Source organism: Pseudorca crassidens, chromosome 15 (assembly GCF_039906515.1).
Source record: "Pseudorca crassidens isolate mPseCra1 chromosome 15, mPseCra1.hap1, whole genome shotgun sequence".
NCBI classification, from domain to species: domain Eukaryota; kingdom Metazoa; phylum Chordata; class Mammalia; order Artiodactyla; family Delphinidae; genus Pseudorca; species Pseudorca crassidens.
In genome coordinates, this window is record NC_090310.1 from 35,491,207 (window position 1) to 35,508,732 (window position 17,526).

The following is a 17,526-nucleotide window of genomic DNA, read 5'->3' on the forward strand; positions in this document are numbered from 1 at the left end:
CCCCTCTTTGCCCCCTCCCTGCAGATGCATGAGCGTGAAGTGAAGCTCTGGGACACCCGGCTCTTCTCCAGCGCCTGCACCTCCCTCACCCTGGACACCTCTCCCAGGTAGGAGTGGCTGGCGTGTTGGAATGGCTGGGGGCGTTGAGGGCCCAGTGATGTCTGTAAGTGCACACTGCTGGTTGTGGGGCAGGCTTCTGCCCGGGGGCTTGTGCTGGTGTGTTTTGGCATTTGGGGAGGGGACTGTGACTCGGCGGTGCGGGGACAGGGAGTCTGGGGATGCGCTTGATTTTGCTGTGAGTGTTCTGGTGGAGCCAAAGACTGAAGAAACTGAGGCTACGATCATGAGGTGGCCGCGGGGTGACGTGGGGTCAGGTGGGCTGGCAGGTCTGGAGGCTCCAGTGCAGGACGGAGGCAGGCCTCGGACCTGCAATTTCTGTGATACCTCAGCCCTGGCCACATGCTTGTCACTGGTGGTCCTGGGCGGGTTGGGGGGTGCAGGCAGCCTGGAGGTACAAGTGCACCTCATCCTTCCACCCTCCTGGAAGCGTGTGCAAGAGGGTTTATGGTGGTGCCCCACGGGGTCCTGGCCCAGCCAGCTCTGTGCAGGGGCAACCCACGCACCAGGATGCCCGCTGAGGAGATGAGGTACAGGAGGCTGGAGGACTGCAGCCGGCTGGTGCAGGAGGTGGTGAGACCTGGTTCCTGTTCAGCTGTGACTCTTGGGGTGGCTTGCTGAACATCCCACCCAGGCAGGGACCTGGGAGGTCAGAGCCAGGATGGGGCCTTGGTCCTTGGATATCCATTCAGCCCCTTCCTCTTCCGTTTTACAACTAGGGAAACTGAGTCATAGAGGGCGTGGTGACCTGTCCAGGCTCTGGGAGCAGTGAGGGCCGTGTCTGGGGCACGCAGGGCTGAGTGCTGTAAGAGCTCCTGCCAGGGCAACCCCGCTGAGAGCCCCCAGAGAAGGGGAAACCATCAGGGTGGCACTCCCATCCTGTCTCACAACCCAGGGAAAGCCTGGGGTGCTGAAAAGGCCCAATTTGCAGATGAAGGAGGCAAGGCTGAGTGAGATCCCATAGCAGTAGGTGTGAGGCCTCTGTCTGCTCTTGGCCCTGGGGATACAGCGGGATGTTACCAGGGTCCCCCTGCGCTGGAGGAATCAGGGACCCCAGGCCTTCTGGCTTCATGTCCAGCAACCCCTCCCCCAGCCCTCATGCTGCACTGATATCTTGTCCTCCACGCCTACCCAGGCCAGACAGCCCCTTCCCTATGGGGCCCCCCAGCAGAGGGAGGGAACTGGCCCAGCCTGGAAAAGGGAGCCAGCACTACCAGCAAATGCTCCTCTCCCCACCACTTCCTGCCTTCCAGGCTCCGCCCCATCTGTGCTGGCCCCACCCCCACCCCAGGAGCAGCCCCTGCCCAGCCCCAGTGTGGCCCCTGGGGGAGTTAATGATGCCCAGACCCCATGGTGCCACTGGCCAAGGCTGACCCTGTAATTATAGCAGTTAAGAATAGCCTCGCAGGGCCAGCGAGGCCTGGAATTTCTCAAATCACTCCCAGATGGGCGGCCAGGCCAGTGTCCCGCCCCCTTCATCCCCCAGTCCTGGCCACTGCCCCACTGGGCCCACGCCCTTGGCAAAGGAGCTGGGACTCTCCAGCCCTCTACAAAGCTGGTGGATGCCAGGGATGCGTGCCAGCCTCCAGGCTGGCCTGAGAGGTGGTGGGTCCCCTACCCCCAGGCTCCCCAGAAGCCAGAACCCCTCAGAAGCCCCCTGGGGTGTTGGGGGCTGCTGAGTGAACTGGACTGAAGGTAGGAAGTGTGCAGGGTGTCAGCTGTGGGCACGGCATGGGTCTCCACCGCACCCGCTCAGTTTCTTTTCTATTTTACAGATTTTCCATCTCCATTTGGGCAGAACAGTATGAACTCTTATAAGAGCTATAGGGGGCCAGGGGTCAGGCACATGCCCCTCCCCATCCTCTCCCAGGGAGGACCCAGGGCCCCACCCTCCCAGGGGCCTCTGTCTCTGCTCCCATCTGTGCCCTTCCCCTGCTCATCTGTGTTGTTTGTGGAGCATACCTCCCCATGTGGGACGCGCAGGGCAGCAGGTCCTATCTGTAAAGCTGGGCTCGGGCAGCAGGTCCACAGATGGCTGCCCTGTATTTCCTGTGCTGGGTGGAGGTGGGGGGTTACCGGCAGGGCCTGGGCTAACGGAGCAGCTTGTGCTCCGGTCCAGGAGACACAGAAACACCACCACCTGTCTCGGGTGCCCTGCTCCTGGGCTGGGTGAATGGTCAACAGTATCGGCCCTGAGCTGAAGGCAGATGGAGATTTTTCTCCACACGTTACCAAAGAATAAAAGCTGAAGCCAGAGAAATCGATCTTCTTTTGAGGTCGCCCTGGCAGCAAGCCTCACAGGGTCGACGCTGGGAGTCTGTTCTGCTTCTTCACACTGAGGTGTCCACCTCTGGCCAGAGGCACTGGCCCTGCATCCCAGTGAGTTCCCTGGAGGTTGGGAACCCCCTCCCTGCCTGCCTTCTGCGGCTCTCAGTAGCCCCTCCCCTCTCCTGGAGGGCCAAGCCCTCCCCGCAAGGCTGGTACCCCCACCTCCTGGGCCAGGGAGCAGGTGTTGGGATCCGTCCCTGCCTGCTGTGAGCAAGCTGCTGTCTTACCGTTTCCGGCCTGTGATTCTCTTCTGTAGAGGGATCACTGGACGTGAAATGGGAGCATGTGTAGCCCGCGTGGCACAGGGCCTGTGGCAGCGAGGCCAGCAGTTGGGGGCTGGCGTCTCCCCACAGCAGGATCACCCTGGGTAGTGGCTGTATCTTGGCTCGGTCCCCGACTCATTCCCTGGCCCTCTCTTCGTCCCCCGGCCCCTCATCTGATGGGATGCCCGAAGACCTTTTCTGGGAGGGCTGGCGTGAGCGCTCAGGCCCCTTTCTGTGGGCCCCACCACTCACCCCGCCCCTGCGGCCCCACTAGCCAGGTTTAGCTTTGCAGCGAAAACATTCATTCAGCAGCCACTGTGTTTAGCAGCAGCCCATAGACCCACAATGGCCCCTTTGACGGGGCCGCCGAAGGGGAGGGCAGGCCTCGCCAGAGCCATTCCCCTAATGGGACCCAGGCCCATAGGAAATCCACCTGGGCTGCTGCCTCCGCTGCCTCAGGAAGAAGGGGCCCCACCCAGGCCCGCTGCCACCACTCTCTGCCCACCATGACCCACCTCCTCCCTTCTCATGCCAGAACCCTCAGCAGCCGATAATTGAATCCAGAGCCTCGTGTGGCCGGGCCTGACTCTGCACTGACATCAACGCCCAGAACCGCAGGGCCTGCTCCCCAGGCCTGGCTGGGCTGCCTCCTTCCCGCCAGGGTGAGGCTGGGGGCCAGGGGCCATGACCCATGCAGGGAGATGGGCATGGGGCCGCAGGGAGGCTCGCTCTAGCCTTTGCAGGGCCTCTCTGGCTCCAGGGGCACCTCCCTTTGTGCCACAGGGTAATAGGAAAAGGTGCTGGGCGCATGTGTCTGTCACTGTTCCTAAGCTCCCAGCACCTGGTCCAGGCCAGGGCTGTGCATAGCATCCCTGGGGGCCCTGCCCCCACCTTGGCCTGTGGCTTCCTGGAAAACACTCCCACTTCCGGGGTTTCTGGAAAGCCTGGGTACTTTACTCAAGTGCAGAGAGTAAAGGGGCATCACAGGGCCACCTGCCCCTAACAGCCCTGGCTCAGTCCCTGCCTCCTCACCCAGCAAAGAGCTCCTGCCATTCAGGATCTGTGCTGCTCCTCTACCAAGGCCCTTTCTCTGTAGCTAGAGCAGGAGGCTGGGAGCAAGGTCTTGCAGCCTGAGCCCATGCAGAGGGGCCACAGGACTGCAGGAAGGGCTGGGCCGTGTGTGCCATCTGGTCCAGGACCATCCATGAGGGCCTGGCAGGACATGGCTCAAGGCACCTCCTCCACAGAGGAAGGCAGGCGGTGAACTGCTCATCAGACCCATCTCTGAGGAGGGACCCTTGGGGGTCATCTTGGCCTGCGTCTGCCATGAGCGTCTCCCCAGCCTCTCCCAGGAGCCCTGCAGCTCCTGCTGGCAGAAGACTGGGCCTGGGAAGGGTAAGGCTGCCCTAACCGTTCCTCTACCCGGAGGTTGAAGTGGCCCCTTTCCTATCCCTGCTCCCTCCTGGTTCCCAGTCTCACTGGGAGGCTGGTCCAGGCACCTCAGTCGAGCGGACGGAGCAGACACAACCCAGGGCAGGACAGCCTAGGGCATGCTGACTAGGGCCTGGTGCCTGCTGGGAAGAGGGGTCCCTGGCCCCAGCTTCCCCACAGAGAGGGCTGTCCCTTTAGGCTGACCCTGTGAGCCCCCACCCTCCCTTAGTCCAGCCCAGATACCCTGGGGCCATGCCTGAGAAACATGCTTGTTTCTTTTCATCTTTTATTTTTCTTACAAAAGGCTTTCATATCATCATTTGTCTTACAAAAACCAAAGTCCTTGTCTCTGAGTTTGAAAAACATTTTCCCAGAATAAATGGGAAAGGATCTTTTATAAATATATTTTAAAAAACAAAAGCAAAACTTGTTCCTAAAGCATCTTTCTTTCCAGTTTCTTCTGTTCCTTCACTTTTTGGGGCTGAGGCAGTCTCACCCACCCCATCCCCAGTCCCACTCTCCCTCTGCTCTCTTTTCTGGGGGCTTCCTTCACTGGCCCCCAGAGTCTCCTTGGGGTGGGGGGCTTGGCAGCCCGGGCCTGTGTTACCAGCACACGGCAGGGCCCGCCCCACCCCAGAGGTTGCATGTTGCAGAAGACGGGGCTGACGCCATCCTCTAGGCACTCAGGCGGGGGGTAGGGGGACCTTAGAGGTTATCACCTGGGTCCCAGCTTCTTACAGATGAGGAGACCAAGGTCCAGAGACGGGCAGGGACTTGCTGTGGTCACACAGCCCCGGTCCTGACATGTCCTCATCGTACAGATCTGAGAACTTCCTTGATCTGGCAGCAGGAGGGCCCTGGCCAGTCCCAGTGGGGCCGAGAGCCTGGCCCCGACCGTCCATCACTCCCAGGCTTAGATGTAGGGCTTAGCTGGGAGGGACCCCTGGGGGCCAGGCCCCGAGTAGCCCATGAGCGGCACCTCACACTCAGGCCCGGCAGGCGGGACCTCCCCACCACCCTCAGTCGCCTTGGGGCCTGGCTCCAAGGGGGCCTTCACCCCCTCCAGCTCCAGGGGCCCGGCCCCTGGCCCCACTTGCCCTTTGCCCTGAGCCACAGCTGCCGCGGCCCGCCCCCGCCGCACACAGAAGGCCGCCCCCACAGCAGCCAGCACGGCCAGGAGCACGGCGGCCAGGGCGGGCGCAATCAGGAGTGGCAGGTTGCCCTCTCGGGCCTGGGTGACTGGGGCGTGGTTGGAGCGGACTGCCGGGGGCGTGCGGGCCTCCCCACAGGCCTCCTCGCTCTCAGGTACCCTCCCGGCCCCCAGGGGCCGGACGCAGATGGAGTAGGTGGCGTTGGGCCGCAGCTGGGTGACCGTGTACTCTGCGAGTGAGGCCGGCAGCCGCAGTGTCACCGGCCGTTTGTCGGGACCCGACAGGTTGCGGTAGGTGAGGCGGAGGCTCCTGAGCTGCACGGTGCTGCCCTGCAGGTAGCGCTGCAGTCCCACCCGCAGGGAGGTGGGGCTAGCGGGCTCAATGCCAAGGGGCAGGGGCTGGGGTGGCTGCATGGTGGCCGGGGCAGGGCTGGGCCTCGGCCCTGGCCTCACCCGGCTCTCACAGTACAGGCCCGTGAAGCCCTCAGGACACAGGCATTCCAGGTGGCCCCGCGCCCCCAGGTGGCAGGTGCCCCCACTGAGGCAGATGGATGCCGGGCAGTCCTGGGGCTGGGGGGCAGGACCCATGGTGGGCGGGGCAGGGGGCAGTCGGCTCAGGGCCTCAGTGGTTGGCTCCGTGGGGCTGAGCCAGGTGGGAGCCATGCTGGAAGGTGGGGCTGTGGGCGCCCACACCGTGGGCCTCATGGTGGGCACCGTGGCTGTGGTGGTGGTGGCCGGGCAGCCAAAGTCGGCGTAGTCAAGGTCCAGGAGCAGCCGGCCGGCGTTCTTGGGTGGAAAGTGGCAGCGTGTCTCCTCGGGGCTGGCCAGCGCCACACGGCTCTCCCGCACCCAGGGGCCGAACCAGCTCAGGGGGCACACGCAGTTGAAGGGGTTGCGGGCAGCTGCCAGGAGCCGCAGGCGGGGGAAGAGGACCGAGAGCTCGTGCGGCAGGGCCTGCAGGCTCAGGTTGCTCAGGTCCAGCTCCTGCAGGGCTGCCAGGCCGGCCAGGTCCTCGGGCCGCAGCTGGGCGATGCGGGTGTTGCCTGCCAGCCGCAGGCGCGTCAGGCCCCGCAGGCCCCGGATGGCGGGCGGCGCGAGCTCCAGCTGGTTGTCGGCCACGTCCAGGTCGTGGAGGTTGCGCAGGCGGCCAAAGAGCCCCTCGTCCAGCCGCTGCAGCCCCAGGCCGGCCAGCCGCAGCGCCTCCACGTTGGCGGTGTCCAGGATGCCAGGCTCCAGGGCTGGGAGGCTGTTGTGGCTGAGGTCAAGCAGCAGCAGGCGTGGCAGGTGCAGCGGGGGCAGCGCCCGCAGCTCATTGTCCTGCAGTTTGAGCTCCAGTAGGTGGTCGAGCGCGTCAAAGGCGCCGGGCTGGATGTGGTGGATGCGGTTCTTGCCCAGGTAGAGGCGCTCCAGGCGCCGCAGGCCACGGAAGGTCTCGTTGGTGATTTCCCGAAGCCTATTGGCAGTCAGGTCCAGGTTGCTGAGGTTGACCAGTGGCTGGAAGACCCCACCAGGCAGGCTGGCAATCTGGTTCTGTGACAGGTCCAGGAGCTGCAGGCCCGGCAGGCCGGCAAAGCTGCCCGCGTCGAGTGTGGTGATGCCATTCTCAAAGATGTACAGGCCCACCGTGTCGGGCGGCACGTCGAGAGGCACGGTGGTCCCCTGGCGGGCGGTGCAGAAGACTGTCTGTGGCTGGTTGCACTGGCAGCCGGATGGGCAACCCCGCACCCTGGGCTCCAGGGCCGGCAGCAGCAGCAGCAGCGGCAGCAACAGGGGCGGGGGTGTCTTGGAGCGCATCTTCTGGTCCCTGGGAGCAGAGAGGAAAGCGGGAGACCCTGAGTCAGGGGCCCCAGGGGACAGCCACTCCAGGAAGGACCGGGAAGGGAATTCCCAGCCCCCTTCTCCACTCCCCGCCCCCAAACCCAACAGCATACAGTAGTTATGAGTCAGGTCCCTAGTGCCCTGGCTGGGTTCCTGTCCCTGCCCTGTCACTTCTTCGCTATGTGACTTTGAGCAATCACATGACCTTGTTATGATATCAGTTGCTACTTCCTGCGCTGACACCAGGGTTCGGTGGGCTGATGCACACAGAGGGGGGCCTGGCCCCCAAACACTCAGTGACCACAAATAACCCCCTTCTCCTTAACTCCAGCCCTTTGGCCTTTCTGTGGCTCAGAGAGAACACGTGGTCAAAAAACATCAGACTCTGTGCCCTCCCCCTAAACCACCCCAAAAATCTCTGCTGAGGTGGACAGCGAAGGAGGGAGAATGGTGGGTTCTGGAGCGGCAGCCCCTCCCGCAGCATCTGGGAGAGACCAGGCAGGCAGGCGGCCGAGCATGTAAGTAGAGAAGCTGCCTGCCCTGGGCCACTGGACGCTGCCGCCGCACTCTGAGTCCTCTGAATGAGGAGAGACCACAGCAGGAAGACTTCACGGGGAAACTCTGGGATTGGTGTTTTTCCACTTGTGAAGTCAGACCTGCCTAGGACATGGCCAGCAGGAGAGTTCCCCGGGGAGGCAGAGGAGGGCTGGAGCCCTTGGCAGGTGTCCCTGCTGTGGGAAGGGGGGAGGCAGGGAACCTTGGTCTTCAGATCCCCCATCTCTGAGCCACGATGAAAGAACTAGAGGTGAGGGGCCCCCAGCCTCCCTGGGCTGACCCAGGTCTCAGGTTGGGGGACGTTGGTTGTGTGGTGGCCCCGGAGGCAGTGTCAAGCCTGGAAACGCTTCGCAGATCATATCCTCTATCGTTTCTTGGGAATCCACTCTAGGCCAAGCCCTGAGCAAGAGGAGCAGCAGCCCTTCCCACGTGCCCGCAGCACTGAACGTCTACAGTCTTCTCGTTTAGTCCCCCAGCAGCCACTCCAGGTGGAAGCTGTTCTCCTCACTCCCAGATGACAGGAGAAGAGGCTCCTGGAGGTGCAGTGACTTGCTGCTTTTGCACTCCCGGAAAATCTGAGCCAGAGCCCAGGTCCTTAACCACATCCAGGTGTGGCTGGGCCTGCCCTCCTGATGTGGGGCCCAGTCCTGCCCAGGTGGGGGTGGCTCCCCCAGCCGCACCAGGCTCCCACTCGTAGCTGGAACTGCCCGAGACAGGATAGGGCCACAGCATGGGCCCCCCTTCACTCAGGCTCCTGCGGGCAGCCCGGAGGCCACCCCAGCAGCGGTCCCCACACTGTGGTTCCCTAAAGTCCCCGAGAGGCCGGCATGCCTCCCCTCCAGGTGCCTCCTACTCTCACAAGGGCCTTTTGTGCTGGGGCTCAGCCTCCCCTTCCCCCACGCTGGCCAGCCATCCAGCCACACAGGTAGCGTGGCCCCCTACGCAGCCCATGTTCTGCCCAATGCCGTCGATCGGGCTGCCCCTCCCCAAGGATGTGGGCTCCTGGAACGTGAGGCGGAGGAGGGGCAGGTGGTCCCCAGGAGGCCACTATGGTGTTGGGCCAGCTCTGACTAAAAGCCCATCACCAGGTTGGGCCTGCCTAGGCCCTGCCCACCTGCAGGGTCTCCTCTGCCCCTCACTAGTTAACACTGATGACTGCCCTTCAGAGGCCAGCTAGGGAGGCCTTCCCTGACCCCAGCCAGTGCCGCCTGCTCTGCTCTCTAGATTCTGCTGTACCCTCCCTGAGGGGAGGCCCTGTTTTTGCTCCCTGTATCCCAGAGCCCATCTTTTGCTGAGTGAATGGCAGAGGAGCATCTTGCACTCAGCCTCAGATGAACCTCAGCCAGAACCCGGGAGGCCTCGTGTGCCCCCAGCCCTGCCGGCGCCATTCCCAGGGGGCTGTGTGTGCCACACCTGGCCTCCTTCCCTGTGGGGACCCGCTCCACCCTCCCTGACTCAGAAGGCGGCGGGTATGGCCTGGCCTCCAGATGTGGGCTGTGAGCAACCCCCACCCCCTCATGCACCTGGGGGGTGAGCTGCCTCCCCCTGAGTTAACCCTCCTGGTGGGGGTGGGGGTGGCAGGCAGGGTCAGGAAGGGCACAGCCAGGCTCTGGGGTGGGAGGGGACCTTACACTTGGCCAGCCTGGCCACCCCTACAGCTTCAGCTCCCCTGAGCCTTATAAAAGATCACAGTTAAAAGCTCACACTCCAGTCAGGCAGCCCTGGGCCAGGGGCACCCGAACTGTGAGGCCACAGACAGCAGCTTTCTCTCAGTTTCCTCATCGTCCACCTGGGCATTCCAGAATGGACACCTCCCAGGATTGGGAGCACTTAGCTCCGAGGAGCCAGGTATGTGGTCCTTAGGGGCCTGGGATGCTTACTGGGGGGTGTTTCCCATTCTGCATTGATGAGGGGACCAGCATGGGCTCTGAGCTTCACCTGTAGTCTGCTGGCCCTTTAATCAGTAAAGTCATCAAGGGGGAAGGAGGCAGGAACACCGGGGGTCTGTCTGGCCACAGAGGCAATCTGGGTAAGCTGATGGAGAGTGGGCGTTGGGTCAGAACAAGAGCAGCTGGCATTCTGGGCTGGGGAGACCCCAGTAGGCAGCAGCTACCCTGCTTCCAGTCCACAGGATGCAGGGATGAGTGCCTCTGCCTGAGCCCCATTCCACCTGTCCAGCAATGAGCTGGCACTGGGGCTTGGGAAAATGGCAAGCTGTGGGCTGTCAGCTCCAGGGGGCTCTGCCACCAAGAACAGATCAGAGAGCCCCCAGAGGGGACCCAGAGGGCACTGACTGACTGGAGGGGGCCGGTGACACGGCAGCAGGAGACCAGCTCTGACCCTAAATAGCTTCCCAGATCCTTTCTCACCTGTGGGCTTTTTTTCTTAGCAGCCCTGCTTCACTTTCTGGAGTTCTGAGCACGTGTTGTGGTTCTGTGTTGTTCTGTTTGTTTTAAATGGGGAAGTTCTTTTAACAAGTTCTGGGAGCGATTCCGCCTGTCTGGGTGCGTGCTGGTGTGTGTGTGCATTGGGGGTGGGAGTGTCTCGTTGGGGTCATGGCTGCCCTGGCCCTTGCAATTTCAGCAGCCCTGAAGGACCAGGGGCCTGGGCTTTGATATCTGATCTGCTGACTCGAGGCAGGGAGGTGGGCCCTTTCCCTCTGCAAAGGGTGTGGGGAGAGTTCTGGAGGTAGCCCTGGGATTTGGGGCGGGGGGGAGTAGAGGCAGGAGGGCAGAGTGTCCAGGGCCTCCCCTCCACTTGGACTCGCCTTGGCCTGGCCCCACCACAAGGGCCCTCTAGGGGACAGTGCTGGGATGGGGCTTTGGGGTCTGACTGCCTGCATTTGCACCCTGGCTGCATGATAGCCTGGCCACAGCCCTTAGCCTCAGTTCCCATCTGTGAAGTGGGGGAGGCTGGATACAGCGCCTGAGTCTCAGGGCTTGTTTAGTTTGTATTTGGAGGACATTCTAGATGGTCAGTAAACACTACCTAGTGAGGGTGTCACCCATAAAACCTGAGTCTTGCCCTCCGCATGCATGGGGTGAGGATGCCATGGTGTGAGAGGGGCTTCACGCAGATTTAGGCACAGACAGGAGGCCCCCTGGGCTCAGGGTAAGGCCTCTACGCAAAGGCTGCCCTCCATCCTCAGGCGTGGAAAAACAGGAGAAGCTAGAGAGAACAGCCTGGGGGGTGGGAGGAAGGTGCCTTTAGTTCTAGAAGGGGGTGGGGGGAAGTGAGCTGTCCTTTGGCCGGCAGTTCAGCATGTGATGGGGGAGGAGGGGGAGCAGAAGGAGGGGCTCAGTGAGTAACGACATCATCATTTCAGCTCTCAGGGGGACCCAGAGTGTCCCCACCCACCCCCAAGTGTGGGACACCTGGAGGCACCCACTCATAGGCCCTGGATCAGGCAGGGACTGGCAAGTGAGTGGAACCCCGGGCCTTCGGGTGACCACATGAGACCTCAGGCTGGAGCATCTCCTGTGCCTGGCCAGCGGGGAACAGGAATGGGCAAACAGAAGCAGGCACACGTCCCTTTCCATACCCAATACTGCGGAGTGGGTACAGGGGTCTGGAGCTGCAGATCTGACCCCACAGCTCTGGGCCTCTGGCTCCCAGTGCCGGCCCGCCAGGGTGAAGCACTGCCGGCCAGGCCTGGCAGCAGCCCAGCCCAGGAGTCTGCCAACCCCCCAGGCAGGCGGGACCATGCCGGCAGCCAGGACAGTTGGCTCCAGTTTCGCTGACGTGTCTGAGGAGGCTCCAGGCCCGGGCTGGGTCCACCATTCTCCCCATCCCTGGGGAGAAGCAGCCCTTGGCCCAGCAGGTTGGGGTCTCTATCCTGGGCCCTCATGGAAGGGGCCAAGGGGGCTGAGCCTCAGGTTCCTCGGAGATAGCCCTCTTGGGGGGTGGTCCTAGCCCTGCCTTTTGATTAAGCCCTGCCCTTTGACTGGTGGTGGGGGTACCCACCAGTCTTGGCGTCTCTGCTTTACTTACTCCATCACCACCCCCAGCGGGTTCTACTCACGCTATGGTAAGTCCTGACACTCCACACCATGAACTCATCCGGGCTTCCCTTCCGTCTCCCACCTATAGGGCTTCTCAACTCCAGCTGCACATCAAAATCACCAAGAAGCTTTAGAAAGTTCCTAATGCTCACACCACACCCTCCCCCGGCCAATTAAATAAGAATTTCTGGGGTGAGACCCAGGCAGAGTTGTGTTTTAGCGAAGCTGCTTGGGTGGGTCTCCTGTATAGCCAGGCCTCAGATCCTGGGGCAGAATATTGCCAAGGGGGATAGTCTGTACGTCAGCCCGTCTCCCTGTCCAGGGAAGAGTCTAGATCCCTGAGCAGGTATGGCCAGCTGGCAGCACCAGAAGAGCAGGAGCTGGACCTCCTTCCCCTTCCCCACTCCATGGCAGGAGCTGCCTGGCCCCAGGTGGGTGTCTTCTGTGGCACTGTGGGTGACTTGGGAGCTGCTAGACCTGTCAGCTCAGGGCAGGGAGACCAGTGACTAAGGCCAGTCCCTGGCTCAAGTGAGCCCTCAGGGTGGCAGGACATGCCTTCTCAGCAGAGGTGCCACTCTGCTGGAAGAGGACACCTGCTGCCCCAGGAGCTATGTGGTGGCTGCGGCCCAACTTGAAATGGGCTGGTCCAGATGCCACCGTCAGCACGTGCAGTTGTGATGCCACTGGGGCTGGGCTCAGACATGGGGCTTGCTCACTGCCCTGTCCCCACCCAGGGCCAAGCACCCGTCAACTAAGGCCCTAACTCTGCAATTAAACCTGAATTTACCAGAGGAAGACCTTAGTCACCAAGGGAGGCCACCAGCCCCAAGCCGGCTGGGCCCAGGCTGTCTGGGGCCTAGACAGGGTCTGAGAAGGAGGTAGCCCCAGAGGGGTCTTGCCCTTCTCATTCCATCATGCCCAGGGTCTCGGTTACCCTGCAGCAAAGGAGGCCCTTCCTGGGGCCTGTGAGATGATCGGTGGGCAGGTGGGGTTGATTAGGGGAGCCACAAGTCTGCCTCTCACCTCTCACTGCTGCCCACCCAGGCCCAGGGCCAGGGGGGCCCCAGTGGCCATCCCAGCCTCAGCCTCTTCTCAGAGCAGGCTAGCTCTCTCCTTCCTCCTTAATTAAATCTCTCAGGCAGCCTCTGAGGAATGTGAGAGCCTTATTGCGTTCCCTGGGAGGAGGCGGGTTGGGGCCCTTCCCCACCTTGGAGAAGAACTGGCCCCTCGCCTGTTCCCACCCCCCAATCCTAAGGTGGCCCAAGGGAGTCTGCTCCAGCCTCCTCATACCCAGGGAGGGTGGAATGAGGAAAAGCGGGGGAGGCCGGCGGGTCTGGCCGGCCAGGCGGCCCAGCCAGCTGAGGGAAAGCAATCCGGCTGACTCTGGAATGTGGAAACTGATAAAAGGAAGAAGGCTGAGCCCCCGCCCACCCTCAGCACACCCCTGCCCGCCCCCAAACACAGCCCTGCTCTGGTCACGCGCGCGCAGACACATGCCCACGCCAGACACACGCCCACTGGGCTGTGCTTTGGGACACACACGCATACACACGCCCTCCCCCTTCTCCAAGAACTCTCAAATTCCACAGCAGTGAGGGGAGCTGGTTTTCTTGGCAGTGCGGAGCCTTGGGCTCCCTGGCCCAGGGAGGGGACTCTGAGGGGGGCTCCGGGAGGGATCACTAACCCTGTTAAGTGGCATTGCTGTCCTTCCCATGAGCTCAGGGCCTGCCAGTGGTCAGGGATGCTTCTGTGGACAGAGGCTCACCCAGCCTTCTCTCTGGCCACCAGGGGAACTGGCTGGCTGGCCTACTGAGGTGGGAGCTGCCTCCAGGGCCCAGCTGAGACCCTGCTGTCCTGATCCCAGGAACTGCTACCCACTTAAAAGCCCCCACAAGGACTCAACTCTTTACCTGGGACTTGTCCTAGCTCACCCAGGACTGTAGTGGAGGTGTCAGGAATGGGAGCCAGGAGCTGGATGCATCCCCTGCCCAGGGCATCTCCCTGGGGGCGTTTGCCAGAGGGGACTGCCTGGCGAGAGCACTGGTCTGGGCACTGTCTGAGGGGCTTCTCATGTTGAACCCCTCCTCCTCCATGTCCAGGGTCTGGAGAGAGTGGTGCCATTCCAGCAAATACCCTGGGACACCAGCCCCCACCTGCTCACTGGTCCCAGGTAGTTGTTTCACTGAAACATGAGGCCAGGGGAGGTGGGGACAGGCAGTGCCCGGGCCCCCAGCCTGGCACGCGTGTGCTCATCCTCCCTCCCTGGGCCCAGGAGAGGCCAGATAATGGTCTGGAGGGAATCCAGCTGGGCTGCTCATTACCAGAGCCCTCTTCCTGCCTCTGACACTGTTTACAGAAGCTCCAGGGGCTGATTCCCCTGGGAGAAGACAGCAAACTCAGGGGACTACTCTCCCATCCCCCACACTGCCTGCCTTAGCCCTGTTGGGCCTTGCCAATAGCTGGGCCTGCTGACCCCACTTGGAGGTCACCCACCCAGCCACCCCTCTTTGCCCCCAACGCCCAAAGTCCAGCCTAGTGGGAAGGGACCTTGAGATTTAGTTCAGTCCCCCAGCCCTAGAAGCTCTTGGTCTGGGGAGGGGGCTCTGGGTCCTGGTGCCACGCCCCAGAGCCTCACCTGTCCTTGGTGCAGAAGGCAAGCAGAGGGACCCTCAGGGTCACTTCCTCCTTCCCACCTTTCACACTCCAGCCCTTGGCCCCAGCGGGAGAGGTAGTCAGCTACCCTGGTGTGGTAATCGTTAACAAATGGGGGTGAGGCAGAATGGCTGGCACTAATCAGCTGGCCTGCCAGTGACCACAGGGGACCTCGGCAGCCCTCAGGCTGCAGTGCTGCCAGCCCAGGGACACAAAAGACTAGGCTGGCTCCAGGCCATTGGGTTCACAGCCTGAGCAAAGTCCCTTCCCTGGCAGGGGCAGAGATGGGGCACCCTGATACCTGGAGTACAACCCAGTCAGCCAAGGTCTGTACCCCATTTCAAGGGCTGCATGCCTGTGGGCCCCTTGCTCTGCCCTGAGTGACAGAGCCCTCAGGACGGACCCCAGGCCGTCGATCTGCACAGGGGGACAGGGGTTAGGGGTATTCATGCCCAGAACCAGTGTCACTCCAGGAGGTAAAAGTAACCCAAGACTCTGGCTTGGCCATCCCCTCAAAGGGGTTTGTTTCATAAAACTGGTCATGCCGGAGGGCCCAGCCGTGGGAGGAGGGAGGGGGTGTTTATTTTGTCTGCTTGCAGCCCCGCGGGCCGGTGAGCCGCGTACTCGCGCGTGCGCGCACCCCGGCTGTGGAGCTGTCGGAGCCCGAGGACTGCCAGATAAGGGGGCGGGCCGGGGGCGAACGGTGCCCGCCCGCCGTGCGTCCCCGAGTTGATCCAGTTGATCGTGCAGGACTGGGGGCCGCGTGCCCGCCCTGAATGCATGTGCGCGCGGCGGAGGTCGGGGGGGTCCGCGCGCGTGATCGGCGCGTGTGCACAGCCCGTCCCCTGTTCCCGCCCGCAGCCCCCCAGCCCGGTAGACACTCACCGGGCGGCAGCGGCGGCGGCGGCGGCGGCGGCGGGAGCCGGGCGGGACGGGCCGCGGCCTCAGTGCTTCCTGGCCCGGAGGCCGGAGGGGTCCTGGGTCCTGAGGTCTTGAGGTGCCGAGGCAGCCGCGTCCGCGTCTCCCCGCCCCAAGGCTTGGGCTGCGGAGTCGGCTCGCGGGAGGCGGGTTCAGTCTTAAGAGTCTGGGGGCGTGGCCGCCATGGGCGGGGGGTGTGGCTTTTCCCTATTGGCCGAGGTGGGGCCGACGGAGACCCGCCTCTCCTCTGCTGAAAGGGTCATTCGGCCAAGAAGCCAGGTCCTCACCCCGCCAACTCCCGACCAGGCGGGCAAGAGAGACCTTGCTTGGCTCCGTCGGGAGTCAGGAGTCCTGCGGTCCAGTCTGGTCTGCCACTAGTTTGTAATATGACCCTGGCAGATCCCTTTTTCCCTGTGAAGAAGCGAGCGAATAATGAGTGAGACCAAGCATCCCAAACCTGGATGCCTGTGACATAGCAGGCAGGTGATAAAAACTCGAGGAACGGACCCCAGAGCCTGTGGAGACCTGGGGAGGGGAGACTCAGTAGCTATGACCTGTCCCAGTCTGCCAGAGCTTCAGGTTTTACAGAAGAAACTGGAAATCTGGATATTTTATGTGAAATCTTTCCGTGTTGTTGTTGGTAGCTAATCCCAATTTCAGAAACTCCTGGCTAGGCCACACACACAGATCCCTTCTGAGAGCCTCATAAGTACAACCTCTAATGCCAAATCTGAGTCCTGGGGTCGTTTTGCTGTGAGCACCTCTGGACCACTTTCCTCATGTCTTAGATGAAGGGAGCAACACCCAGGAAGGGGACATGATAGACTACCCACAGTTACCGGCAGCTTCAAGGCCAGAATGTGCTGGGGGGTGCTGGACTGAAATGTGAGGTTGGGCCTCGCTGTCAGTAGGTGGGGCCTGGGTGCTGCTGACAGTGGCCCTTAATGGGGCAGAAGGGGTGGGTGCCAGGGGCTGGGCTAGTCCAGAAAAATCCCCTGCCTTGGAGGATTCCAGGAAAACACTCTGCCCTCCTCCCCCTCTGCACTTGTGGTCAGAGTCATGCCTCAGAGCCTTTGGGGACCCAGCTCAGCTCCTAACTTACAGCCGGCTCCAGGACACCCGCCACCCCATCCAGCCCAGCCCACAGTCAGGGCTTGGCTGGGCCAGCTCAAATCTCGGGGGGGGGGGCTGAAGGCTTATCCCAGCAGGCTGGGCCACACCAACTTGCAGGGGTGGGGGGGTTGCATGGTGTTTGAAGGACTGGATCACCTCCAGAAGGCAGGATAGCCTCCATGTCCAGTCTCTAACAGGGCTAAGCAGGGTCCAGGTGCAACGGTTACCTCCCAGACTTTTCTTCTCATCTCTTCGCCTCCTCAGGACCTCTCCCCAACACGGCCCCCTTTCAGGATGGGCAGAGGTCTCCACCCCATGCTTTTGTTGTTATATGTGGCTGTGGAGTGTGCCTTGCACACCTCTAAACGTCCGTTCCTAGGCCAGTACAGGCCCTCAGGTGTGCTTCATTTGGCTCCTGTGGGACTTTTTAAAAATTTGAAGCCATTGCCAACATTGAAAAATCCAGTAGTTTCACATTAAAATGGGACTTCCCAGCTTGCCTTGAGTGGGAACTCTCGGCCAAGGCTGGGCAGCAGCTTGCCCCCTGTGACCAAGGCCCAGACTCACAGGTGGCCCCAGTCCCCACCAAGCCTAGTTGTCTCACACCAGGCTGCTGCACTCCTTCAGTTTCCTGAAGCATTTGAGTTTGCGGTCAGCTCAGACTGTCCCTATGCCTCTGCCCTTGGGCCCTGTGTCCCCTAAGGCCTTCAGGAGACCCCAGCCTGACTCTCCTCCAGGAACAGGACTTCCTGACAGGTCCTGAATCTTCTCTCCTCTGTGGCCATTTCTTGCTGATAGTGAGATCCCACCTGCCTAAAGGATCCATCCCCTGCCCCAATCCTAAGCCTGGACTCACACAGGCCATGCTCCTGTCCACCCGGAGGTTCAAGGACAGCTTCCAGGAGGCCCCCCTCCCCAGTATGTCCATCCTGTCCTCATTTGGCTTCAAGGCACCACCTGCCTTAGAACCTGGTTCTAAGGGAGCAAGGGAGTGGGGGGCAGGGTTTGGTTCAAGGGGGTCCCCACTGCCCAGCCTGGGTGACAAGAACTGGGGACCTGTTCTGCTTTGGACCAGTGCCAATGCCAGGATGTTTAGGTGGTGGGTCTGAGTGGGAGAGATGGGCTGGCAGGGAGAACCAGAGGAGGGTTCTTGAAACTGTATTTCCTGGCAGGCTCACCG

General features: G+C 62.0%; 2 protein-coding genes across 13 annotated transcripts in view; one reads left to right on the forward strand and one right to left on the reverse strand.

The window, feature by feature from the left end:
- Positions 1–17,526, forward strand: part of LOC137207206 (mitochondrial import inner membrane translocase subunit TIM16) — a 67,703-nt gene that overhangs the window by 28,992 nt on the left and 21,185 nt on the right. For 7 of the 12 annotated variants that reach the window (XR_010934985.1, XM_067706789.1, XM_067706788.1 and 4 more), the window contains one exon: positions 25–107. Coding sequence is in view for 8 of the 12 variants with exons in the window: in XM_067706789.1 (XP_067562890.1) it covers positions 25–107 (83 nt within the window). In the remaining 4 variants the exon portion in view is untranslated. Of the gene's footprint in view, positions 1–24; positions 108–7,509; positions 7,626–9,358; positions 9,511–17,526 lie in introns of those variants that run through there. The other 5 variants (XM_067706795.1, XM_067706800.1, XM_067706797.1 and 2 more) reach the window with 5 other exon arrangements.
- On the reverse strand, positions 4,409–15,375 carry VASN (vasorin). The gene is made up of 2 exons (XM_067706807.1): positions 15,201–15,375; positions 4,409–7,093 (listed from the first exon to the last, which is right to left on the reverse strand). Exon 2 carries the CDS (start codon positions 7,081–7,083, stop codon positions 5,053–5,055), a length of 2,031 nt encoding a protein of 676 aa, XP_067562908.1. The 5' UTR covers positions 7,084–7,093; positions 15,201–15,375; the 3' UTR covers positions 4,409–5,052.

Excerpts from the sequence above, each read along its gene's own strand:
- VASN (XM_067706807.1), bottom strand. The coding sequence starts at position 7,083 with ATGCGCTCCAAGACACCCCCGCCCCTGTTGCTGCCGCTGCTGCTGCTG.